The sequence below is a fragment of the Marmota monax genome, unplaced genomic scaffold (assembly GCF_021218885.2).
Source record: "Marmota monax isolate L192 unplaced genomic scaffold, Marmota_monax_Labrador192_F-V1.1 WCK01_AAM20220418_F8-fsc00099, whole genome shotgun sequence".
NCBI classification, from domain to species: domain Eukaryota; kingdom Metazoa; phylum Chordata; class Mammalia; order Rodentia; family Sciuridae; genus Marmota; species Marmota monax.
In genome coordinates, this window is record NW_026692126.1 from 1,174,644 (window position 1) to 1,202,614 (window position 27,971).

The window sequence follows — 27,971 nt, forward strand, 5'->3', positions numbered from 1 at the left end:
CAAGGTCAGAGCAGAGGATGATGGACTAGAAAACAATGCTCTCTCCTTTCCTCATTCTGGTCCCAAAGCCTGGCCTGCCTGGCTGTATAGGAGCTCTTCTTCAGGGCAAGTCTCCCTTCACCCAACCGCTCTAGCCTTTTATGAACAAACAAACAAAACCCTCCAGCTCTGGCACAGGGAAGAGAGAGCTCCCTAAGTGCTGTCGCCAGCCCTCTGCTCTGTCACCTTCTCCTGTACCGCATGCATGTGCTTCCTGCCATCCAGTATCACATTCCCAGTACTCACACCTCGGAGCTAAATAAAAAGAGTGAAAGGCTCATTTTTAAGAGTAGACGTAATATCTGTCTCAGCCAAAGAGGGAATGCCATCTCTCTCCCATCCCAGGGATGGTTCAAGGCAACAAGAAAGTTAAAAAAAAAAAAAAAAAAAAATCAAACCAGGGCTGGGATATATAGCTCACTAGTAAGGTGCTTGCCTAGCAGGTGTAGGCCCTGGATTTGATCCTTGGTACTGCAAAATAGATAAATAAATAAAAATGAAATGAAATCAAGCCAAACTCAAAAAATTTGCAGGAGCTGCCGCTGAGCTGCTGAAGGATGTAGCATCAAGGTTTCCAGGCCTGGTCGGGGGAGAAGGCAGGGCAGAAGACTTGGCCACACTGTCCCAAGTGGATGCCCCTGCCTGGCAGCATTGTGCCAGCTAAGGTGGAGAATTCATGGAGCTCAGGGTTGGGCTGGGGAGAAAAGGCCCAGCAGCTGCCCCGACCTCATTCAGTCCTAGGCACTTAAATCAGACAGGGAATTCCCAGAGTGCACTAGGGAATTCCCTGTGGGGAGGAGGGACAGAAGGAGGGCACTTTGCCCTTTTGTCTTCCCCATTCATCTACCATCTGGCTGATGATGTCACTTCCCCAAGTCATACAAAAATCTTTTTGAGCCAGGTGACACATGTCTATAATCCTAGCACTTGGAAGACTAAGGCAGGAGGATGGCAAGTTCAAGGCCAGCCTAGGTAACTTAGCAAAACCCTGTCTCACATGAAATATAAAAATAAAACAAAAATCTGCACCATGTAGAGCCAGAGGAATGAGAAGTTGTGCTTCATTTTGTACACTGTATCAAAATGCATGCTACCATCACATAAAACTAATTAGAACAATTTTTTTTAGTTTTTTTAGAACAAATTTTAAAAATTAAAAAAAATTAGAATAAAAAATAAAAATCTTTCTGACTCCTTCATCAAGAATTAAGAATTTCTTGATGAAGCTATTGGCCTTGCCTCTACTATTTAACACGACAATGGAGATGGCCCCTTCCGAGCTGTTGGAGCTGGCTGCCCACCTCCACCTCTTACCCGCCCTCCAAGATATTCTCATGGTGAGACTTTCTCACATCTTAAAACTAGTGCTAACATATGTGCCCAAAGTGTAGTGGACAGAGTGGTCCACAGAATGCCATCTCTACAGTCACACCCAGGTGAGTTGCTATTAAGAGGTTTGGCACCTTTAGGACAAGCAGGGAAGAGTTCAAGGAGATGGCTACCATGCAGAGGGCATGAAGGTAGACGACTGCCACACTGCCAACTTCTTAGTGATAAGCTTTAAAGAAAGGGAAGAAAATCAAAGAAGACAGTTATGTTCCTCCTCCCCCATCTCTTCCATTCTACATTCACTTACTTGGCGCTCACTTCCCCCAGCACTAATGGTCCCTTAAAACAGTGGTCTCTGAATGGGGGCACACATGCATCTGTTGGAGTATGGGGGAAATATCAGAGCTTTTCAGAGTCAGAAGTACTACTAGTAATACAGACATATTGTAGGTGAATGTTTATTGGGGGGATGTGTCTGATTTTTTTCCCTGTTATGCTGACAACATTATTAGAAACTTCAGGAGTGGGATGGGATGTAGTTCAGTGGTAGAGCACTTGCCTAACACACAGGAGGTTCTACATTCCACTCCTAGTGCCAGCAAAAGAAGAAAAACAAAGGAAGAAAAAGAAATTTCAGTCTGCCATGCTGAAGAAGAACCCAGTTGAATATGTCCCAGGTAGTGGCAGCACAGACAGTTCTTAGTAAAACATGCCACAGCCCTCAAAAGGCATAGTAATAGGAACACAGTAAAGTCCCAGAGATCTTAAGGTGGAAGGAGATATTTTAGTTATTCTAAACCTGAAGTAAACGAACAAAAATCGTAATTTGGGCTGTCTTAAAACAGATTCTCTCCTCTTCTGCCATCTACTCCCCAAAGAATCTCAGGTCCCCAAAGTATACCAGCAGATACTCAGTAATTATGAAAGGCAACGATGCATCATGAGCCAGGAACATTCAGGAACTGGTACAATTACCATAGAGCATGGCTGGAGTTTCCCTAGGAAACTCCTAGATGATACAGGGGTTTTATCTCTAGCTTCTAAAGCCCTTTCCTCTCTGCAAAGTCCCTTTGGTGTAGGTTTTCATACTGTGTTCCCATAACACCCTATTCTTCCCCAACGTAGCACTATGCTGATATTTCTGGAATTGCTCTCATTTGTGTGCAATTTCTCTAAGCTCTGTGGAAGGAGGGACTATACTTGTCACATTCACCATTGTGCCCCAGCACCAAGTGGGCATTAAATACTTGTTGTACGGTATTGAAAGGGGATCAGAGGACTGTTATCACACTTTAGAGAACAGACGTTAGAAGGGTATGAAGGGAATGCAAAATAGAAAGTCCTACCAATATTCTTTTGTTTCGTCTTATATTTTTTTGGAACTGGGGATCGAACCCTGAGGATATGAGGCAAATGCTTTGCCCTTGAGCTACATCCCACCCCCCTACCAATATTCTACATCCAAATTCAACAGAAATTGAATCGTCTTTAGCCTTATGAAAGAAGCCCCACCATTAGTGATCTACTCTATTTACTACTTATTCAAGACTGCCCTTCTCTGCTCTTTCTGTTCTAGGCCCAGACCCTCCCCATAACTGCTGGTCTTGCTCCTCTTCAGAAAATATCATTCTTCCTCCTAAATCAGGTAGCAAAGCTGAGGACCAACATGGTAAAGTTCAAGGGGAAGAAAGAACATGTCCCTGGGGACCATGCAGAAGATAAGCGCCTATCTTCTGGCCTAAGTCAACTGAACTACTCAGATATTTGGGGCTTGGAGAGGCTGGGGTGGCAAAGGGGCGGGGAAGGATGAAGAGACAATAACAGGAAGGGGATGAACATTTGACTCTGTAAAGAAACGAGCAAACAGGTTTCTTAAAAAAAAAAAAAAAAATATATATATATATATATATATATATATATATATAGAGAGAGAGAGAGAGAGAGAGAGTTATATATGGACACAATATCTTTATTTTGTTTTATTTATTTTTATGTGGTGCTGAGGATTGAACCCAGTGCCTCACATGTAGGAGGCAAGCACTCTGCCACTGAACAGTATTCTATTGGTGCAAAATGCTCAGATATTTCCTTCTGATAAACCAAAGACAGCATAGGTTACTTAGGAGTTGAAGCCTAGGCCTACATCTTAGCTTTTATTTATACATATCCACAAAGACTGAAATCTCAGTTGGGATCAGTCGGGCACACTAGTAATCCCACTCAGGAGGATGAGATAGGAGGCTTGCAAGATCAAGGCCAGCCTTGGCAACTTAGCTATACCCTCCACAACTTAGTGAGACCCTGTCTCAAAATAAAAAATAAAAAAGGCCTGGGGATGTAGCTCAGTGGTAAAGCACCCCTGGGTTTAGGTCCCCAGTACCAACAACAACAACAATAAAAGACTGAAATCTTTAGTCACTTAGATTTAGGCTTATGTCTTCTGTCAAGTCTCCTCTACCTCTTCTTGCTTCCCTAAAATTTCTTCTTTCTGCTCACACTTTCAGCCTTGCTTCTGGTTACTGTTGAAGGCTGAGATGCCTGAGCACCTCCATGTCTTCCTGAGTCTACTCAACTCTAGGCCACTGGGGCAATGCCTACTCCAACTAGCCCATGCATAGTACTAACATGAGCATCTGGTCACCATTGCACACTTTACCAATCATTAAAATGCAAAACAAAATTTAAAATTTTGCATGCTTCTGAGAGTCTCTGTGTTGCTGCTTTAGCATGAGAGGGCAGAACATTAATAGACTATGAGCCAGAGAATGTAAACCGTTCCATCACCTGGCAGTAAGAACTTTAGCCAGGAGAGAGAATATTAAAATTAAGTCCCACGTGCCTTTAGAATTGTGTAAATATAGCCTAATAAAACTATGTTAGTGTCAGAAATGTTAGAAATTTCAAGTTTTATAGGGCCTCTTAGTAGCTATAGTAAAAAAAAAATTTACAAAAAAATAACTGTCAGTCTATATTAAATATGCAATCATTCCAAAAAAAAAAAATAAAAGGGCCATACTCTATGAACCAATCCGCCTCAGCCTCCGGAGCTGCTGGGATTGCAGGTATGTGCCTCGCACTCAGGCTCCCCCGCCTCTTTTTTTTTTTTTTTTTTTGAGATGGGGGTCTCACTATATGTTGCCTAGACTGGATTTGAACTTGTGAATTTGAAATTATCTTCCTGCCCCTGCATTCTGAGTAGCTAGAACCACATGTATTCATCCTAGCCCCCAGCTCCAATCATTCCAGATTTACTTTACATTGGTTTCCAACCAGAATTCAAGCACAGGTAATCTCTTTTTTCCTATTACTAGTCTATAGGATCTCCCACAGGTAACAAAATTATGCTAGGCTGTCAGGCACCTGAGTGTGGTCTTCTGTGAATAAGCTGGCTTTTAATAGCATCAGATGAAGGGGGACGCATACCCAGATACTGATATTCTTTTCTCTGCCTGCTCAACTAAATAGCTCAATATCACTCTTGCCTGGGTAGAGTTTCCTGTGCCTTAGCTGTTCTGTGTCCTTTGTTCCTAATCCTTTGTCTCCCATCCCAGGGGGTCACTGTTGAAATTAGGGGCTAAAAAATTACTAATGGAAAGGTTGTTCCCAATACCCTGCCTTCTTAGCTGTAGAATAAACCCTATGGTAAATCTTACATGAAAACAAATCAGGACACATATTTGTGATCTAAGGAAGCAGGAGCAAGGAAGTGGACAACTGTGTCAGTGGTAGGAGACCTGAGAAGTTGGCACCACTAGAGTCTATAGCAAGAGAGGCACCAGCCACCAGAAGGGGTGGCTTTTAGCTATAGGACTGAAATGGGAACTGGTGAGGACTCCAAAAGCATTAACTATGTTTATAACATTTGATATCCAATGCTGTGAGAAAAGTACAACATATGTTGGCCTTTGGGATGGAAGCTTTCTGAGAACCGCATAGTAAATAGTTGCAGCTCTAGGAAAGTATTTGGAAAAGTGGAAAATTGGAGAAAAGTCTGGTTATTTGCTTATTTGGACCCTAAGTTCCATTTTGTAAGAGAAACAACTGACCAGAACAGCCTACGAAAAGGAAAAAGAAAGATCCTGCTTAAATTCTGATGGGTGTTTGTAAAAACACTGCCTAATCTCAGTGAGAACATAATTAGGTACAGACTTTCATTAAGGTCAATACTGTAGCAAAAGTTACCAAATAAAGAAATTCTGCTGATAAGAGCCTGGCAGTGCCCAAAGGGCAGTCATTAGATACCAGCAAAAAGGCGGAGACTGAGCCACATGAAAGCCAGGTGTCTTTCTGTGATCCTAAAGTGAGTGGAGGAAATAGAAAGAAGTTGCAGTTACACATGTAGTAACCTCATCAGCTATGATAATTGCACTTCAGAGGTACTCATATTCTAGCAAATACCTCCAGACACATGGCTCTGTTTTAATCTGAGACAACTAATTTATTGAACACCTATTATAAATTTGGACTTATACATACATTATATTATTTAATCCCCAAAACTCGGTGGGCTAGGTATTATCTGTTTGATTAAGGGAGGCTAAGTAAACTGTTCTGTGCTATTCAAATGGTAGAACTAATACTTGAACTCAAAGCTTATGAGATAGGAAACGGAATTCTAAAAGTAAGAGAACACGCAGGGAAGCACTCTTAGTTTACAAAGAAAACAAGAGATGGGCAATATGCACATATCTATGTAAAAATCTCTGCCTCTTTTTTATCACAAAGTCTAGAGTCACAATGGGGGTGTAGCTCAGTGGTACAGCACTTGCTTAGTATGCACAAGGAGACTCTGGAGTCCATTCCCAGACTGAGCTTGCATGCGCGCATGCGTGCACCCACCCACCCACCCACTCCCCCACACACAGAGTCTAGAGTCCAAGTGACTAACTTACAATACAATGATGGCTAGGAGTCAAAACCTCTTCTTCGAATTCACCAGAAATACGATGTGACCTCTGAGGAGAGCTCAGAAATAGGAGACCACAAGAGGCTGAAGGCCTCTAAAGGGTAGGATCTTTGCTCAGCTCATGTTCCTCAATCATGGACTGCCTGACACACAGGGCCCACAAAGAATTTGCTACAAAGATGCTGCAACCCAGCCAAAGTGAGAAAGCAAGTTCCCTTTTGTTCTTTACATTTTGATGAGGCAAAATTTCATAACACCATGGTGCACTAGGCACTTGGGCAGAGCTAGGCATGCATGAAGCTACATTTTTTTCATTCTCTTTTAAGAATAAAGAAGAATTATATTATTAGTGTATCAAGCAGGGTTGGAAAAAATCATTTATAATTCCCTGACAGAAAAGAGTGGGTGATTCAAAAATATGGATACCTTTAATATGCCATCCCATTTCTATGTACAACAAAGTGCCCAATGTGTAGATGGACTATTCGCTTTTTTGTGCCCTTTCCCCTTTACACTTGAAGATCAGTGGAGGAAGGATTATCTTGGAACTCTTTCAAAATCAGACTGATATAGAATAAAGGACTAGATAATTATTAGCTGATAAAAGCATTTATACCATAAACATTTATAAGATAAATATCCTCCTTTCTGTATACTGATATAGAAAAATGAGGAAAAAATGTTTTCAGAGAATGCCACAGTCCCTAAATATCATTTTTTGGGAAAAAAATAATGGCTCTTCATGGCTTCACCTCCTTTTAGAGCTTCAGATGCCACACTTTTCCCACAGACAAAAATATACCAATGGGGTCTCCAGAAATGTACCTTCTCTAGAAGCTGGAAAACAATTTTGTGAGACATTAGCTACTTTCTCCAATTCCACCACCCCTGAAATGGCCTTTACCTTCCACAGGGGAGGTTTTCAGTCTATTGCAGATATTCTGTACACCTCCATAGTGGACATTGATCTCGTTCAGTCCATCAGTCGAACGCAGCTCCATGAGCTTCCTCAATTCCATTAATGTGCAGCCAAAGTCCCCTTCATGACTTTCGGCTATTGAGTTGGACGGCAAGTTATGTTCTAATGGGTTCGTCATTTTGCTTGCAGTTACCAGCCCTTCAACCAGAGAAGATGAGGAGTTTCCCTTCTACCAATCAGTGCCTCCTGCCTTCTTGTCCCCACTTCTTCCTGCTTCTTGCTTCTCTGGGGGCCCAGTGAGAATAGAGATTGACTATATCTTGTGCAGTAAGCTTCAGGGTAGCAACCCCAAACCAAGATCCTTTCTTTTGTATGAAGCCTGGCAGTGAAAGGAGGAAGAGGATGGGGGAACTGAGTAGAAGGCGGACCTTGTGTCACGATGATTGGTGTCCCCTGGGTGGTGATGGAAGTGGTTGTCCAGAGTAGGTAGGTTCCTAGTTTAGACTGACTTGCCCAGATGAAGGTGTAAACAGGATATACATGTTACCATGGAGGCAACCTTAGCAACAACCAGCAACTGCGATGGTAGAGTGTCAGCAGGAGGAGGAAGAGGAGGGCTCCCTGGATACCGATGACAGCTGGATCTCTGGAATAGAGGCAAGATAGACAAAAAAGAAACAATTAGAACAGCCAAGAGGATCCAGTATCTGCGAGGGCAGACTGTACCCACTCTAGCACAGGGTTTAGGTGACAGTGAAGGTCTGAGCTGAACTGATAGCTGAGGCCTGAACAGATGGAACTGCTTCAGGGGAGGCCCTGTTTCTTGGAAGGGCCCAGCAGCTTGTAAGCTTGTAGAGAAGTTATGTCAGATACACCCCAGCCTGTAGGTCTCAGTCCCCTAAGCCAAGCCATACAAACCCTACAAGTTTAAAGACTTGGAAATAAAAGGTTATGACCTCTGACTCTAATGCTTTCCCTATTCGAGGGACCCACTACAGTATTCTTTAGAAACTTAAGAGGTGAGAAGAGGTCAGAAAAAGGAGATCAGGCCCAAGTGGTCTGGAGGGTGGCTTGCCTGTCTGCTACCCTCTGCCACACCCCATGCCCTTCCCCACTCCCAAGGCAGACATTTGCCAACCAGGAAGACAACTTGATAGAAGATACCCAAATCCTTTAAGAAATCTTTCAATACTCAGTCTTCAGCTTTATGGAAATTAGGCAGCCAATGGCAGTTATTAATAAGTCAGGCAGCAAATTTGGTTCTTGGGGCTAAGCCTCATCTCTCCTCCAAGAGGCTTTTGTGGGGAAGGAGAGAGTAACACTGGCAGTTTTCAATACAGGGTGGATTTTTTTTTTTTTTTTAATAAAGGGGACAGAAGAACCTCTGAGAAGGAAAGATAGTAAGTTTGAAGGCTGTGAATGTAGGGTTTTTCCAGTGTGGGAGGGATAAGACAGCTATCAGCTCTGCTAGAGCATGGGGCCCCAGCAAGGTCACTGGGAGGGACAAGCTCACCTGCATGTGACAGAGCACCAGAGGGCCTCAAGTCAGCACAGTAAATATATCTGAGGAAGGCGGCATTTCCCCACCAAGAAGACAAGTGTTACCCCTCACCCAACTGATTAAGGTGTGGGGAGAAAGTATGTGCAAGTGAGGGTACTGAAGGCTGAAGGTAGGAAGAAGTTTGACCTGAGCCCTGTGCTCAGCTTCAGGCAGGGGCTGGCTACGTGCCATGCTGAAGCCATTGCCTCACATCAGCCATTCAAACATGGAGGCTCTCAGGGTCTCTTCCTGAATGCAGCACCGGAATATGTGAAGCCTGGTCCTGATTTAAAAGTCTCCACCGACTCGAATTTAGTTGCCAAGAGGTAGTGAGGATTTCTGTTCAGCCTATCTTATAAACAGATGACATCCTCACTACTACAAGTTGAAAGAAGAAGCATAAGAACCATCTGATAAGCATTTGATTCTTTTATAAATTACTTTCTTCAAAATCACATGTGGCAGGGCTGCAGTTGTGGCTCAGTGGTAGAGCATTTGCCTGGCATGTGTGAGGGCCTGGGTTCCCTCCTTAGCATTGCATATAAATAAATAAATGAAATAAAAGATCCATTTACAACTAAAAAATATTTTTTTAAAAAAAATCACATGTGGCCAAAATCCCTGTTGCTTCCAACCAATGCTGTTCCCCACAGGTTCCTCTGGGATGGAGGTTATTGCCCTCACCCCTGCAAGATGCCCCTGTAACCCCTCCTAGCATAGATTTTAAGACTGCTCTGCCTTACAAAGAGTTAAGCAAGCAGTTGTCTGTTTGTTTTAATATCACACTCTCTTTTCTTTTTAAATGTCATCAGGGCATCCTGGGGAACAAGGTCTGAAAAAATCTGAGGCAGCAGGTCATCTACCCTTTATTCAGGCTGAATCAGGCAGACAGTACTCCCTCCTCATCCAAAGCCTAATGGAAAGAAGGGTGAATACAGTATAGTAAGTCACTTTGAGAGAGACTGGGTGGGGAGAGGCCACATTCACATACCTTTAATGCACTATGCTGTTATAATTGTTCTATTTTATTATTGTTGTTAATTTTTTATTGTGTCTAATTTATAAAGATATGTATGTTTATGAAAAAAAAAACATGTTATATATAGGGTCCTGTACTCTCTGAAGTTTCAGGCCTCCATTGAGTATCTGAGAATATAGTCCCTGCCAATAAGTGAGGACGGTTGTACTACAGGGTTTTCTCTTCCTATTTAGCTTCTCCTCCAAGGCTGGAAGGAGTGGGAGGGGCTTGTGCAGCCAGAAACCCATCTTGATCCTTAACCAGAACTCCTTAACCTTTCCAGAGGAAGTCGGGTACAATGCTGATAGAAAAACTGGGAAACAGAAGATTTTTACCTCCACGTGCTACTGCGTTTGCTTCATGAAGACAGACACTTCTACCTGTCTTATTCACTGCATTGTCCCTAGTTCCTGGGAGAGAACCCGCACAGAGTGGGCATTCAGTTCACATTTTGTTGCTGTTGCTGGATGACCAGTAGCAGATTCAGAACTAGATTTACCATCTTCTCCTCAGTCATCCTCTGGGCAAATCACTTAGCCTTCTTAAGACTAGTTCCTCCTATTTTTAATTGAAAGGAGAATCAGTCCTACCTCTTCACATCATCTTAAAAAAGTAATAAATGGGATTACTGATCAAAAATTAGTGCTTCAAAATCTTGGAAAGACGCCCAGTGTCCAGTATAGGGCACTCAAGCGATGGGAGAAAGTTTAATTTGACGCGAATGAACTTCTGTTATATTAGAAAGCAGAAGGGCAATAAGATCCATGTGGCTTGTCATCTGTTCTTGCCAGGAACCCCCCTCCCACACTCAAAAGAATGGAAAATTCCAAGGCAGACTCTTTAACAATAGCCATTAGCTGGGTTATAACCATTAGCACATGTGTCCTGAGTCTCTGGAAAACAAGAAGGGTGAATTCCTTACTTTGAACCTCTCCTCAGGATACCAAAGGGGAGAGATTTTTCTACTCACACAGGCCACCAATGGAAAAGGGCACATAAGTTTAGAATACACCAGGCTAAAGAACACATGTGAGGTAGGTACAGTGGTGCCTGCCTGTAATCCCACGGACTCTGAAGGCTTAGGCAGGAGGACCGTAAGTTGGAGGCCAGCCCAGGCAAGTTAGCAAGACCCTGTCTCAAAATAAAAAATAAAAAGCTCACTGGTAGAGTGCCCCTGAGTTCAAGTCCCAGTATCAAAAACCAAACCAAAACAAAACAAAACTGTGGAAAATAACGAGGTTTGTATGCTCCAGATTGATCTAGAGACACAAACAGTAGATCAAATATCCAGATGTGGGCACAAAGTGTGTGGTTGGGCCCCCAGGTTTGAGGTGGGAGCTCTATAGAAGTTCTGTTGTAATTAGGCAACACGTCAGGGTGGCCATGCTTCTCTGTGAGCTCTCTAGAAAATGAGCTCTTTGCAACTGCTGAGCTTGCCTGGCCCCTAACCTTATTAGGCAACTGCCAAAGAATAATCTGGCAGTGCTCACGCCACTTTAGCCTGGGAGTCACTACCTCTGGTCAGGTCAGGATTAGTCATTTGCCTTGGGGGCATTTTGGGTAAGGTATGTCCTCATTCCCCAATTCTGGCATTTTGCAAACCTAGGGGATGACAGGATACTCTCTCCTATGCGAACTCTCTCAGGCCCTTTAAAATGCAGGCATCTCTAGGGACAGGGAATACTAGTTCCATCTTCAGGAAAGATTCACCTTTTCTTTAACTCTGTCCCTTTCAGAGTTCACTATATCATATCCCAAGGAACAGGGCAAAAAAGGCCCCCTCTGGCCTCCATACCCACAGAGCTTCACAGGACCTCACACTTCCTGACAAGCCAACCTGCAGAGGCTCACTAGCAAGTTCTGGAAACAAGGAGCTGCCAGAGACAACAATCTGCTTCCCTAAAGCCCCCAACCATCCACAACAGTCAGATACTCTAATTTCCTCCAATTTGGTCCAGAGAATCCTTCAGTCTTAGAAGCTTTCCCAGGGTGCTAAAGAAGAGATACATTCCCCGCCTATGAGGGGAAGGAGGTAGCCCTGTGTGGGTTAGAGAGTACACTGTGTGGGAAGATAGAAGGAGCCCACCCCTGAGCCTCCCTCCCAGAAGGGAGGTGAATCTGGTGAGGTGCAGGAAGCTAAGCATGGTGGGAGAGAGAAGCGGTGGGCCAGGCCTTCAGGCTGGTGCAGTGCAGACAGAACTGGCCTCCAATTGACTCTGGCCTCCGGCTGTGAGGGAGGGGCCTGCGCTGCTCAGTGGGGCAGACTGGTGTGCCCGGCCCTGCCCTGCCCGTCCTCTTCTCTGGACCCAGAGCCTCTGCTCAGGGAGAGTTGGTAGCATTTGGAGCACACCTGGCAGAGTGTCAGCATCTGCCAGGCAGGACATGAGGAGTGAAGGAGGGAGGCCCTGAGGGGAGGAAGCAGGCTGGTCCCACCTGAGGACCTCATCCACGGAAGCTGCTCTGGGGCAGCGTCTGCAGTCTTCCTGTCCCAGGGTCTCCCTCATCCCAGGGGAGGTGGGAACAGGGTGGTGGTGGGGAGAGGTGGGAAGGGAGGGGACAAATATTTCTTGAGCACTTACAATGTGCCAGGTGCCACAGGATACATTGTATGTGAAAATCAGTGAGAAGTTAAATGTGTATTAATATAAGCATTTTTAAAAAATTTTTTTTTATTGTAGATGGACATAATATCTTTATTTTTATTTGTGTATTTTTATGTGGTGCTGAGGATTGAACCCAGGGCCTCACGATGCGAGGCAAACGCTCTACCATTAAGCTACAACCCCAGCCCCAATATAAGCATTTTATAGTAATTTTTTATAAGTAACTTATTTTAATTTTTTTTCCTCTTTTAAAAATTGGTACATTACAATTACACATAATGTTGGGAAAAGTGCCTGATATGTAGGGGTTGGTCCATACACAGTAGCTATTATCATTTTACATATACTATGTCACTGAATCCTCACTGATAATCCTATAAAAAGGATGGGCTTTCCTTCATTGCAGGGATATATAGATTCAGAGAGCCAGACTCACCCTGGTCTGAATCCAAAGTGAGCCTGCCTCAAGTATAAGACACATGCTCTAAGAAAATGTTGGAGAAAAAAAAGCTATGCATTTACTTCCTAAACCTTGATGAGACGACCCATATAACCCATCAGTCCCTTGTTCAGGACCACTAAAAGGCTCTGAAATAGATTAGGAAACACCTACCTCTTATGGGCAGGTATACAGATAGACCCGCAGCTTATCAGGGACAGACACACTCCCAGATACTCCTCCCTCATCCTTTGCTCACCAGGACCCTGAACCAGAATGCACTGGGATCTAGACTGGCACAGCTCCAAGGATACATGATTCCGACCTGGGAAGAGCCCAGGGGTGGGGCTGGGGACTTCCTCCATATTATCATGTTACGTTCTTTTTTTTTTTTAATATTTATTTTTTAGTTTTGTTGGACACAATTCCTTTATTTCACTTATTATTTTTATGTGGTTATGAGGATCGAACCAGGGTCCCTCACGTTCTAGGTGAGTGCTCTACCACTGAGCCACAACCCAGCCCTCATGTCACGCTCCTGATCCTGTGATTCCTTATGATCTGGGAGAGGCACAGAGAGATCCAGCTCAGGGATAATTCCTGAGCATCACCTGGAGATTTTTAAACTTTTATCCTTCTCTCAGGCTCTCCTCTGCTTCCAAAAGGGAGGTTCCCTGCCAGGAAAACTGGTGAGATGGCAGCAGCCTAAACACCCCAGGCCAGCCCTTTCCTCTGAAGCTAGGAAGCCCACCCAGAGGCTGTTCCGTGCCCCTCCTCATTACAGGCCCTTTATTTCCATGACTCAGATTCCAGCCCACCCTGGTCAGTGCCTGTCACACAGGTCTGGCTGCCACCCTCACTATGGCCCTCACCTCTTTCTTCCCTGCCTGTGCCCGCCCTGCCCTAATTTCTGCTCTAATGCCTGTTGCTTTGCAGAACTGACCAGACAGAACACATGCCCTCCTTTGGAGGCATGGGAAGAAAGTCAGAAGCAGAGTGTGCTGGCTCATGATCAGGTGGTGGGTGGCACGACTTATCATCAGCATCCAAAAGCCACACCCATGCCAGGAAGCCAAGTGAGGGCTGAGGCCCCAGGACCAGGCCTCTGCACTGACCACAGGATGGCACTCTGTGGCCTGGCCCAGGAACTTGATGTCAACACCCAGCTAGCCCCTAGAACCAAGCCTTCTGGTGGATGCTCCCTTCCCTAGATCACTGCTTCCCGGTTAGGAGGCGTGTGCACTAGGCTGCCCTACACCGTCTTCCTCTCCCCAAGTCTACTCTGAAAGCATCTTCTTCAATTGCTGTAGACATGCAGCCCTAGAATCAAAGTAACTGTTGGGAGAAAATGAGTCAATCTTTGGCCCCCAAGATCTCAGGAATCCAGAATCCATCCCGCCTTCCCAGAGAACCCACATATTTCTTAGTTAAACTCAGTTTATTCATCCGTGGATCCGGTCATCTACTGCTAGGTGCATCTCCCAAAGGAATTCTCCTCTAGGCCGTGAAGGCAGCCTGTGTAAGGATGTTCACTGATTCATTATCTGTGAAGGCAGACTTGGAAGCAACTTGAGATCCATTCTCCCAGTGATGGACAGGTAAGACATACTAGGTAATATGGAGCATTATCCAACAAGTAGGAACACAGATTAGATGTACACATGAAAATACTGCTGATCTTAAAAACACAGTGATTAGTGGAAGGAAAAAGATTTCACAGTTTTACAAAAATTTAAAATACCTGCATCTAAAGCAGTACTATACATTTTAAGGGTCAAATTTAAACAAAAAGAAAGTTTAGCACATTAGAATGCTGCTCTTCATGGGCAGAGAAGAAATAGAAATAGGATATGGGAAAAGAGTGAGCAAGAGAGGGGTCACACCTAGATGGACCTCTGAAAATAGTGGGCCACAACTGACTCAGGCCTTTGCACTTGAGGTCCAAAATTATAAAAATAAAACACACCACGATGCTAAGGCCTCTCAATCTTGGAGTGGCTGCATTGTCTAGGATATGACAACATTGTCTGTGACAATGTTGGCGAAACTTATTAATTCTGGCCAGATGCAAGGAGAAGATAGTTCATAGACATGACAAGGTTTTCCTAAACACTGATACTGAGAGCTGACCCATAGTTGGTGGTCTGATTCTGATCACATGGCCATCTCATCCCCAGCCCTGGTCAGAGACCCCAGGATGCACCCAGATGAAGACAGGAAGCTCCAGAGTGTAGGCAGGGAAACAGTGTATGGGAGGAAGCAGGAATGTGCCTGAGAGGTCAGTGTCACCCCTAGCTCCATTCTAAAACAGCATCAATATTATCAAGATGAGAAAGGGAGCCTTAGGTTGTAGTTCAGTGATAGAGCACTTGCCTAGCACATGTGAGGCCTTGGGTTTGATCCCCAGTACTGAGGAAGAAAGAAAAAGAAAAGAAAGAAAAGAAAAAGAAATGGCAGTCGCTTGGGTCCAGAGCCATGGTGAAGATACTGTCTTTCAAATAATCTGGGTCACATTGGCCCAGGTCACTTCTGTGTCCTCCTGTGGCTTAGTGTGTGTGGGTGTGATCACAGCAAGCTCAAGCTCAAAAAAACGTAGAAGATGAAAGCAATGCTGACCACATCCTTCTGCTGGTTTAAAGAGGACCAAAGTGGGTTTCAAGTGGGGGTGACATTGCCATCCAGAATGTTTAATACAGGGGAGCGGGCAACTGCCCCCACCCCTCCCACTGGATGGTGGGAAATTCCCAGGATCGGCAATTGCCAGAGTATCTGCTTCTCCCCTCTAAGAACGGGGACAGGAAGCCACTAGGCCACAGACAGACACCAGACCCTGGGCAGGGATGCGAGTATTCAGCATGTCTTCTCTCTCGGACAACATCGATTGCCTTTCTTGGGGCTGCTGTGGCTTTTCCACTTTTTGGTTCCAAGGGAACAAAGGGGCTTTTTAGCAGCTGGATTGGATCCGGGGTTATTTTTAGAAACAAATTTCAGCAGAATCATGTCATGCTCATGGAGAGGGAGAGGAGGGTCAATCTCCCTTGGCTCCAGGGAACAGGACCTGGCTGCTCCCAGACCTCAGGCTCTGGGGGAGTCCCCAAGGGCAAAGGGAAAGCTGCTACGCCTCAGACTGAGGAGGACACATCTCTCCTACCCAAAGGGCAAGCTGTGGACAGTTCTTCTGTTCCCAGGGGCTTAACTGAAGAGGAAGCAACACAACTTTCCCACTTTCCCGAGCTCGACCCAGCACTCCTCAGGGTATCACACAGTGGCCCTCATGCCTGGCCAACACTCCCTTTAACCCTCACCACTCCAGGACAGTCTCAACTCACAGGGCCCAGAGAGCTCCCCCCACTCCTTTGATGATTTCAGTGTTTTCTCAGTCCAGCTATTTCCTGAAAGTCACAGGCAAATGAGCAAGTAAAACGACAGCATTTGTTAAGAAAGAGAGCTTGGGCACTCCCTAATAACCTGTTGTCTCTCTGCCCCACTTCACTCTTCCTTGTCACATGTGACGTAGACTGGATCCTCTAAGCCTGGGCTCAGGGCTTTAGAGGGTGGGCTGATCTGATCACCTTGGAGCATGGACTGGGCCCTGTGCTGGCTTGTGCAGGCTTTGGAGAAGGAGTGGTCTGGTAAAAACCTATTGCTGGCCCCTCTGGTTTCTGGTTGAGGAGGGTTGGGCCAGGGCCTGGGGATGCACATTTCTACCTAGTTCCTTACCATGGAGAGCCGATGCCACTGGTCTGGGGCCCACACTTTGAGAACAGAATACTGCAGAGATTCTGAATCATTTCCACCATCTATGAATTTCCAACCTCATAGAATCTCCAAGACCGCCAGGTCACATTGCTCTGAGAATCCAAATTAGGGGTCAGAGCGCTACCCTCACTCCAGCTGACAGGAGAAGGTGTAGGAAGGCCTTGTCACTTCTGTCCTCTTCTCTTCTCCTGCAGTCCTGGGATGGGACTGACCTCTGTTTCCTAAACCCCAGGGCAGCTTAGACTCAGGAGAACCTTGAGCTTCTCAAGGAAAGCCCACCTCCTTTTAGACCTTGAGAAAACCAACTCTAGAGGATGTCACACAACACGCATGAAAGCAGCGAAACCCAGGTTTATTCAGAAACTTAAAACAAGGTCCCCTGTGAGGCGCAGAGGGCTGCCAGTTCCCTCTAGGTTCAGGTGGGAGCTCAGTCCATCCTCCTCCTGTTTCCCGTCTCCACAGGATGGGTGGAAACAACACCCAGGTGCAGGCCCAACAAAGAGCCCTGCTCACTTCCCTCCCCAGTGTCCCTGCCCCTGCCACATCTGGACTCCAGGCTGCCACTTCTCTGCCAACCCCAGGGGCCCAGCAGAAAGGCCAGGCCCACCGCCTCCACAACACCTCCCAGGGAGCCTGCCCACTGCTCCCAGGCCAAGCGGCCGCCCGGGCGGCGGGCAGAGCGCAGCAGCTGCTGTTTTCCAGGCCGGCTGACAGGCTGCTATAAACACTCGTCTTGGGTTGCTATGGCAAAGTGAGTGTGCAGCCTGGCTACGGTGCAGCTATTTATGTGCCTGTGATGGCAGAGAGGTCTGTTTTTATTATTTCACTTTTAAAGTTTTCCTTTCCCAGCCCCCTAAAACAGCTTTTAAAAAGGAGGGAGGGGGAGCCACCAGGACTTTCTCAGGACTGAAAAGAGTAGCCAGGAAACAGAGCTTATGTCTTGAGCCAGGAAGGGGAAGAAGAGGGGCGCAGGGCGAGCTCCTTCAGAGAAGAGAACGGGTGGCCTCAAACATGGCTGGTGGCGTGGGAACTGAAGCCCTGCCTATGCCCCTGGCTTGTCAAGGAGAAAGGCCCCAACCCAGGTTCTTGTCACCTTTCTCCTACTTCTAGGGACCACAGGGATAATGTCCCCTTTGTCTTCTTCCTCCAGCCAGCAGCATACCTGGGGTCCCTCTGTCCCAGCCAGGGCCCCACCTCAGCATGCAGATACTAAAGACCCCTCCAGGGCTGTGAGAAGAAGCTCAGGCTCCACGCCCTCCACTCCCCACTCCCCTGGGCAGCAGCGTTACCAGCAGAGCCAGGTGCACCTCTGGAGGTTTGCAAGGAACAACCTCTAGGTGCCCCTGAAGGGACACATCCCTCCACTTGCACAGAGAATTTCCACCTCATTCTCATTCCTCAGGGAGCTTTGTGGTGAAGGGATATCCCTGATAACACATTTAAGATGGCAGCCAGGATGGTAAGGATCCCTAGCCAGCACCAAGGAGCGCATTTCAAGGTTCAGATGCTGAAAGATGATTCAAAGCAAGGCTGAATCCTCCTTAGACATGCATGTCTCCATGGCACCAGACATGTGGGAATGGCTTTTGGCAGAGGAGTTAGGGAGTGGTCAGAGATCAGTTGATCTCCATCTCTGGATGGGACACTATGGCCCTCGGCCTTGTCCACTCTCCCAACCAAAAACAAAACAACCAGTAAGAAAAACAGTCATAGGCAGCTCAAGAGGGGCAAGGGAATGGAAGTCACTAACATAGGTGTAACATACTCATAACCAAGCTGAAAGTGTATCCTGACTTCGACAAATATGCTGTAGGTTGCTAAGGGCTTCATGGGGTATAAGAGTCACCTTTCCAGAAATAGCTGTTTAAAATTCAAAAGATGCTGCAGAATTTAATCATCCCTCTTTCCCTGCATTATTCTAGCTCCTTCCTGATTGGTATATATATTTTTTAGGAGAAAGAAACATCCCACTTCTGATGGGCATATTAACCAGATCAAAATAAAGTTAGGGTAGTGTTCAAAAAGAGCAGATCCCACAGAGTGTTCCAATTCCTCCATCTCATAACTGAAGTCCTCCAAGATGCCACCATGGCTTAGAAAGGATACAGAGAACAACCCCGGGGAGGAGAGAGGGCAGAAGAAGGGGAAGGATGCCAATGATTCCAGATGATTCCATGGGGGAAACACCCTTGTGCTGCCCCAGGAGAGGTCAGAGCCCTAACTGACAGCCCCAGTTAGCTGATAAAGTCTTGTTGGAAAAATCAGAACGTGAGGACAGATATCAGTCTTGGCAGCATCTTGAGGTCAAAAGAGCAGAGCAGGCATCATTTCGAAGCCTGTCAAACCAACTGTCATCAGCACCCCAGTTCCTGTAGGGCAGGGGAGGAGAAGGGAGGAGGCAAGTAAAGGATGCAGAGGGGACAGAGGGGAGATTGTCTTGGGCACTCGGGAGAAGGCTGGTAGAAAGACACCAACTACAAACTAATGTTCCAGATAATCAGTGCGTCTCTCCTAGGTCTAAGGGCTTCAACTCCAGCTGAGTTGAGGCTAATACTTGGAAATACATAAAAAAGCCAACAGAGATACAGACACATCTCAGAATCCCAAGGCAGACCAAGCTTCCCAAAATCATGAGCGATGAAGAACATCTATTCAAAAAGAACTCAGATCCATGGTGACGGACACCAAGTCCATTGTTGCAGGAGACAAAAGGCAGGCCCAGGAGGTGACTCAGCCCCAGCTGGTCACTGTTGATGGAAGTCTCTCAGGGGAGAGAGAGTGGAGGGTACTGTGTATTTTTCTTCTGAATGAGCAGACAGGCTGTATCTCCTATGAAACCCAACCTCTGCCCAGGGCCTGGCTTACCATGTGGAATTAATGAATGAACCATCCTCCTCGCTCCAAGGAAAGGAGAAGCATGGAAGTCCCAGAGAGGGACCCAGTCACCAGAGACAATCAGTTATAGTAAGTCCCAGGCACTGCGCCTTCAGCATTTCTCCTCCAAGCCCACCCTGAGCGAAAGAACTGGATGCCCCTCTGTCTTGTTCTCCAGCACAGAGTCCCAAGGTTTTGGTGTGGGTATGTGGGGGCAGTGGGTGGGGGTGTGAACCGTCACTGCTGGGATCCTTCACTCTCCCAGAGTGAAAGGGAGGGGAAAACAGAACCCATTCCATTCCAAACTCCCCCACAACGATTTTTTTTTCTTTGTACCAGGGTTTGAACATGGGGGCACTTAACCACTGAGCCACATCCCCAGCCCTTTTTATGTTTTATTTAGAGACAGGGTCTTGCTGAGTTGCTTAGGGTCTTGCTAAATTGCTGAGGCTGGCTTTGAACTTGCAATTCTCCTGCCTCAGCCTCCTGAGCTGCTGGGATTACAGGTATGCACTACCACACTGGGCCCCAAACAGCATTTTAAACAGCATCCTGAAACCTCCAAGGAAAACCTAGAGAACGGTGGGGTAGTGGTGGTGGGGAGGTCTGTAGGAAGTGGCAAAAAAAGGAGGTTTTCCAGATTACTTTATTTCTGAAGCACGAAGTTGTTGGGAATCATGGGAAAAATACCACCCGTTCTACCTCCTCATTTTTCTCTCTCTATACCTCATTCTCAAGCCTCTCTTTATTCTTTCATACCTAGGTACACCCACAATCTATTATAACATTTAATTCATTCTCATTCTCTCTTTCCACATGTCCGGGGACAGTCTAATTGGGTGGAGCCCCCCCCCCTTACCTGGATAAGTTATAATTTCAATCATCCCTGTCTGAGTCCACCTTGGCTCAAATGGTGGAAGAAGCAGGATGTGCTTAGAAGCAAGTCAGGGACTTGTGAGATCACCAGAGCCAGCACCAACACAGGGCCAACTGTGTCACTAGAGGCATGGATGATGGTCCAGAGACACATAGGGCAGGACCCTGTGACCACACTGCATTCTCTGAAATCTCTCTGGAGCCTGATGGGCTAAGTCAAATATTTATGCAGCACCTAACTATGCTTGAAGCTGAATTAAAAAACAAACAAACAAACAAAAAAAGAAACCAACGAACCAAGGATTTAGAAGAACTTTTAAGAGAGGGAAAGGGGGGGGGATATAAAAATATTCCTATGAATTAAAAACAAAAGTCAGGTTTCAGAATGCTCATCCAAGCTCCCAGTCTAGCAAAATCAGAGGAGCAGTCTGATGGAGGAAGGGGCTGGGAGACTGACAGGTGGAAAAGGCACTCCTTTTTGAATCTCCCAAGGAAGCTGAAAGTTCAAGCTTTGGAGAGGATAAACTGATCGGATCCAACTACAAACTTCAAATGGCTCCACTGTCCCATCTGTGTTCCACCCAAGCCTCCAGAACTCGGGTAGGGAGCTGGGCGTGGTGCACACCTGTAATCCTAGTAATTTGGGAGGCTGAGGCAGGAGGATCGCAAGCTCAAGGGCAGCCTCAGCAACTTAGCGAGACTCTGTCTCAAAATTTTAAAAATTTTAAAAGGCAGCAGAGCTGGGGTTGTGGCTCAGTGGTTAAGCACCCCTGGGTTCAATCCCTGGGACCAAAAAAAAAAAGAAGTTGGGTAGGGAATAGACACATGGATCAAATCCAACTCTCTGGTGACAAGGTGTCTCTTCTAGTTCTCCCCACCCTACAGAGGGATTCTCAGAGGGGCAAGAAGAGGAGTATCAACAGACATCCTAAGCGAGCAATTTCCGAAGGCATCTCACACTATTCAAGTTAGCTTGAGGGAGCTTTCTGTTTTCCCAGCCTCGCACACCCTGGCCAGCTGTTCTAAATTAGCAAGATCTCCATCACCAGAGAACAACCCTTTACCGCGTAGGGAGGGGACCCTGCCTGCCCTTAGGGATTCAGTTGCTGAATGTCTCTCTCTCTGAGCTGCTGGGTCCAAAGAGAAGCTGAGGACAGCAGCCTGCTCTCCCCTCCTTCCTCCAGGCCCTGGCAGGCAGGCAGAAACTTTGCCGTCTAAGGCTGTGGAATTCTTCCACTGGGCTCCTGCAGTTAATCATCTCAGCGCCCTGCATTCCCCAAGTTGGGCCTTTAAAAGGTAGCACCAGAGCAAGAAGGACAAACACGTTGGGAGAAGAAAGAAAAAAAGAGTTGACGGTAGCCACTCCCAGCCCAGGTCCTCTGCATAACGGTGAGAAGGGGAAGAGGAAAGGAGCCCCCAAATCAGCAGAGACTACACTCCAGAGCCTCTTCCAAGTTCCCAGCAAACGCTGCGTGCGCCGCGCCCTGACCCTTCAAAGAAGTTGCTCCCATTGCCAACCTATTCATAAAAGGACTAGCAGATCTGAAAAATCAGAGGCTCCTGTGCCCCTTGCCTGGGGGTGTGTGGGGGGGGAGTGCTGGAGAGTCACAAGATTGAATCCAAGGCTCTGGAACACTAACTTCTAAGATGGTACAAGTGGCTTCTTAGGCCAGGTTGCCATGGTTTCCAAGAGGACAAACAGAGGTTTTGCCCTAAAGGAGGTAGATGGGAACCGTGTTTTCCTTCCTATGGGAATAGTTTCCAGAGCCAGGAAAGGAGGGGGGATATGGCAAAATGAGGAGAAGGTTGCAGAGCAGGGGAAAGAACGTGGACAGCTTTGACAGTCGCCATTCTTCCTGGGAGCACTGGGTGAGGAGGCCCCTTGGTGAGAGAATAAGGCCCCATTCATGGACGAGATTCCTCCAGGAAGTTCACAGGAAGAGGAGCACACTCTTCTGCATCGACTGTCCACCAACAACCCAGAGGCAAGGAAAGAGGCCAAAACTGAGCTGCTTTGCTCAAATCTCAGAGTTCTATCTGCAAGAAGTCAGGTGAATCAATGTGCCCAGCGATGATGGGTAGAGGTACTGTTCCCAGAACGGGGGTCTGCCCCACTGCCCACCCCTACATCGGCATCAGTACTGTCTTCCCAGGTCCCCTGGTTGGTCAGGACATTTAACAACTCTTGTTCCCAAGGATCCAGGTAGGCAGAATGGGGTACCAACATGCTACCATGTCCTCCCAGCAACTGTCACTTGAATGTGGCCCCCTGGCCAAGGAATTCCCTTTTAGACTCATGGGCTCTCTCCACAGTTTATGAGAAACCCCTTGGACACTTCCTCCTCAGCAGGAGCCAGTTTGGGTCCCCCTAGAGAAGTGGCAAGGAGACAGTCACTCAAGATGCTGCTACCCCCCAAAGCAACAATTAGGGCACCACTGTGGGCTGCACATTTCAAGGCACAGAAAACCTGGGTCTGCTGACCACAAGCCAGGAGGTAGGTCAGACTTCACCACAATTCACCACTAAGTGTACTAATAAGTTCCTGGCCTTTTCAGAGAGCAAATCCCTGCTTTCCTCACCAACTATATCAAACAACTCACAGAATCCACGATCCAGACTCTCAGGTGTCAAATGAAGGATAGAAACAGCTCCCTTACCCATTCATGTGTATGTATATCCAATGCCTCTGGTGTCTACACTGCAGGTCAGCTTGTGGCCATCAAGTTACTGCAGCAGAGTTCACTCACAGAATGTACCTCCACAAAGTGGGCTCAGCCCTATAGCTTGAGCAAAGGAGACTTTCTAGGTCTTTCCAGAGCCGCTATATATAGTTGTGTAGGCTATGCCCTGAACATGGGTACCAGGTAAGGAAATGGTTGGGAGGTGAAATTTATCCTGAGTTTTACTGCTGGGACATGCCTGTACTCCCAGTGACTCAGGAGAAAGAGGCAGAAAGATCACAAGTTTGAAGCCAGCCTCAGCAACTTAGCAAGACCCATCTCAAAATAACGTAAAAAAGACAGAAAATATAGCTCAGTGGTAGAGCATCCCTGGGTTCAATCCCCAGTACCAAAAAAAAAAAAAAAATTATAAATAGAATCTTTATAAACATGCCTTATGGGATAGAAGCTGCATCTATCAACCCAGTACATTTCCTGGGATCACCAGACCTAAGAAACATAAGGAATAAAATCAGAAGTGGATCAGTTTGACCAGAGATAAAACAGAAGTGGGGCTAAAAATGTCAAAGAAGCCAGCCACCCGTGCTTGGTGGAGCTCTGGGCCCTCATAGCTCACAGGCTCTCCCATGACAGTCCTTCCCCATCTATTCTTCTTAAGCCTTAGTTTCTTCATCTGAAAAATGGCAATCAACAGGTAATCTACTGCACCCAGAGGCTGAGAATTAAGACTTCCTTCCTGTGCAAAGGAAGTTATTGGATGAAGATGAGCTGCAATTGGAAGTTTTTGGGTGATGGAAGGAAATTGCTTTGGCCCCTCCCAGTGCCTTTGGCCACCTGGCTTCTATGCTTCCCAGTCCGGGGTCTGGTCCTGGGCTCTGGAATTAGGAAGGCATTGGCACTCCCCAATCACAGACCACTCTAGATCTCAAGCTTGCAGCTGTAGCTGCACAATCTGTCTGCCTGAGGTTCCTTGTTAAGTGGCGTAAACAAGACTGCGCAGATAGGTGGACAACAATCTGGAAGAGTAAAGAAGGTTGTGGCAAGAACTCATATTGGGATACTGCTTCCCAGTTTTCAAAGGATTAGGACATTTTGACTTTGTGATAATCCCTTTAGATAGTTGAGACTGATGATATTATTCCTTTTACAAGTTTTATAACACATACTCTTAAAGGTGAAGTGACTCACCCAGTTTGTGCCATGAAACCACAGGAAAACACAGGTCTCCTACAAGCTCCAGGTCCAATAAGAAAATGGAGCAGGGCAGGTGGTGCATACCTGTAATCTCAGAGGCTTGGGAGGCTGAGGAAAGAGGATTGTAAGTTCAAGGCCAGCCTCAGCAATTTAGTGAGACCCTGTCTCAGACAAACAAAAAAGGAGACAAACTGTACTAAGAGAAAAAACAGGCAGACTTCTTGGACATTCAGGCCCAAACCAGGACACCGCAGCTGGGGATTCCTGTCCTGATGACCTCAGAGGATTAATATAGGTTTCTTCTATTTCCTCCCAGAGGTGACTGTGAGACACGCTGAATGTGTGTGTGATGTCTGTGTGTGTCATCCTTATTGGCCCTGGACACCTTGAGGGTACAGACTGTGGTCTAGGTAGAGGTTGTATAGTTCCTGGGGCACTGAGGGGGTGTAAAAGGGAGAGACCAGAGAAAGGAGGATCATAAAAGGTGGAGGAAGAGTCAGAGAAAGGAACGGGAATTCCCAGCCCAGGAGAGTCTAAATAAAGAACAGAAGACACACCCATATTAAGAAATGGTGCTGAAGCCCAGCAGGAGACCTGAAATGGCAAAGACTGATAAGGAGAAGAAATGTAAATAAATAAAAACAAACAAAATTCCAAAAACATTAAAAGGAGGAAAAAATAAAAAGCTGCTCTAGAGCCTCTAGACTCCTTTAGAAAACAGGATCCTGGGGTGTCACAATAGGTTCTTTCCCAGGGAAGACGGGAAAAGTCAAGGATGTGTCCCCACATAATCCCTTCTCTCCAAGTAGTGCTTCTGGGTTAAGGTCGGAGTCTTGCACAGTAAGTACCTGCTGAGAAGAAACTTCCTGAAGGTGACACCTGGAAGAGGTGTGGGAGCAGGGTTTACAAACAGCACCCCCATGTCTGCCCCCCACCATCTGGGTGTGTGGTCCCATCTGTGTCCACTTCAAGGAAAGAATAGGCTGTTCTCCCCATGTGACAGTCAAGATATGCTCCAAAAAAGCCCGATTCAAGAGAGAAGAACCTCCATCAGCAGAGCAATGGGTAAAGGAAGTGCCCTGTACCTCCATACAGTGGAAAAACCACTCAGGGAAGGAAACTTTGACACATGCTACACACAGATGAACCTTTAAGACATAATGCTGAGTGAAATAAGGCAGACCGAAGGACATGTGCTGCAGACTCCATGTACATGCAGTACCTAGAATAGACAAATGCACAGAAACAGGGCGTAGACAGGAGGTTACCAGGGTCTAGACAGCTGTACCTATCAACCTGGATTATTCCCTTGAGCCACAAGACCCTAAGAAATATGAGGAAGAAAACCAGAATTGAATCCAGTTTGACAAGGGGTACCACCAAAAGCAGGACTGGAAATGTGGAAGCAGCCAGCTCTGGGAGCCCCCGACTCAAGCCCAACTGGACAGAGGAGAATGGGGGGAGGGGATATTGGCAATGGGTACAGAGTTTTTGTTTGGGTTGCACACAGTGTAAATGTACATTAATGTCACTGAACAGTACATTTTACAATAGTAACAAGTTACTCAGGAGGTAGAGTGAGATAAAAAGTAAAAAAAGGGCTGGGGATGTAGCTCAGTGGTAAAGCATCCCTGGGTTCAATCACCAGTAACACATTAAGAAAGGGGGGGTGGGATTAAAAGAATAAACTTTATATTTTATATATTTTATCACAATAAAACATTTTGAGGACAGCAAATGCAAGAGAAATGTTGGCACATACAGGTGAGAAGGGTGGAGAGGGAAGAGCAGAACTAAGCTCAGGGCTGTCCCCTCAGTCCCCTAGAGCTCAGGACTGTTGTGGTAATGGAGGCAGAGGCCAGGGGAACAGAGGTCAGTTACAACAGGCAGTGGCCTCTGACATGCCCAGGGGTGGGAGCCCAGCAGGGCCCTGGTACAGCATTAAACAACTCAACAGGATGACCTGGGAGATGAGTGGTGTGGCCATAGGGAGGGGAAACAGACCCAGCTTTGTGAACAGCATGCAAGATGTGTGTGTGTGTGTGTGTGTGTGTGAGCCCGTGTGTGCAGGAGTACGTACAGTGGAGGATACAAAGGTGTTGAGGGTGACTGGCAGAGGGTGACAAATCACCTCTCTAGGGAGCTTGAGAAAAAAAGTTAGCTTTCACATACTCCCCTCCAAAAGTCACCCCAACTTCACTGAGAGGTCAGACACCTGATGAGAACAGGTACAGCTAAGGCCTTCCTGACCCAAGATGGAGAGGCAAAGTTTCCAGGTTTTCTGAATACCTTCAACCTTATCTCGCTGGACACCACCCAACACACACACCAACAACCTGCAGGAAGGGGTACTACTGTACCCATTTTACAAAGGAGAAGAAAACTGGTTACATACTTTGTCTAGGGTCACAGAGAAAGAAGCAGAGCCAGAACCTAAGTCTGGCAAAGGCTGTACTTTCCATAATTATTGCTTTTAAGGTGTTTTCCAGGCAGGAGTCCTCTCTTCCTTGAGATTGGTCACCCCCATACAGTATATAGCACAGTGGTCAAGAGCACAGACCCTGTGGATGGCTTGGCCCCCACCCGAGATCCTTGGGAAAGTGAATGTCTCTGCTCCTCAATTTTGGTACTGATGAAATGGGGGTAATAATAGTACATAGCTCACAAGGATTTTGAGATAATTAAATAACCCATGTAAAAGCATACCATGCTGGCACATGATGAGCAACCAAATATAACTACTGTGGTTGTCACGGGATTCAATCAATTAGCCGATTACACCTAGAGCCACTGAGGGCCTGCTAAGGGACAGAGCGTCATACTGTACTCTGCTCACAACCACAGAGTTCCTGGCCAGAAGAGGAGAGTTTTACATTTATCCTGCCGCTCTTCTTTCTACCATGCCCTTGCTCAGAGACCCAGTTTGCAAAGTTTAGATTGGAATCAGTATTCATGCCCATTTCATTCATTCCTAAATAAATATAAGTGCTCATTTAAGTCTGAGACTTTGTTTTAGGTAGATTTCCAGTAATAATAGAAGCTATCCTTTTTAATGCCTGTGTGGCACCGGGCACTCTTAAATAGATTATGTGAAATTACAGAGATTAATGATTCAGAGTGACTAACACAGCAGCTATTCAAGAAATGGAAGTAGGTTTTTTGGTTTTTTTTTTTACTGCCACATATTATATTGTCTTCATTTTCTTTCTTTCCTCTTCTTCCTCTCTACTAGCTTGGAAGTTACATTACAACTATTTTTTTTTTAATCTAGAAATCTTAACATGTATATTTACTTAAACTTCTGATAATACTTTCAACTTCCTCCCCAAACCATGCAAGAACCTCAGATACTTAAACTCTAAAATTCACCTTACCAAGGAATTTGATTATAGCTTCATTTTTATTCCTATATATCAGATATTGTTATGTTAATTTTCTTAACAATATTTAGATTTAGTTCTGTTTGCCACTTTATTTGCTCATCACTCCTTGAATTTTAGACCTTTTTCTTCAGCACTGAACTATTGAGCTATTTCCTTTAGGACTTTCTTTAATTGAGGCAGGGGGTCTATTTTGCTCTAAAGGGTTTTATTTTGCCCACATTCACTGATGCTAGAATTCTGTATTAGCAGTTATTTTATCAGCACTTTAAAGACATTTTTCACTATCTTCTGGCTTTTTATTGTTGATATTAAGAAAATGACTTATCAATCTAATTGTCCTCTCTTGAAGGCAACCTACCTTTTGGATTTACTTATTTATCTTTGGTGTTTTGCAGTTTCATTATGGGTGA

General features: G+C 45.9%; 1 protein-coding gene across 3 annotated transcripts in view; it reads right to left on the reverse strand.

Annotated features, from left to right (window-relative positions):
* Atp2b4 (ATPase plasma membrane Ca2+ transporting 4) overlaps nucleotides 1-27,971 on the reverse strand; it is a 94,681-nt gene that overhangs the window by 42,441 nt on the left and 24,269 nt on the right. For all 3 annotated transcript variants that reach the window (XM_046463544.2, XM_046463534.2, XM_058585742.1), the window contains exon 2: nucleotides 7,179-7,839. In XM_046463544.2, the coding sequence (XP_046319500.1) occupies nucleotides 7,179-7,371 (193 nt within the window). In that variant the 5' untranslated portion in view covers nucleotides 7,372-7,839. The remainder of the gene's footprint in view (nucleotides 1-7,178; nucleotides 7,840-27,971) is intronic.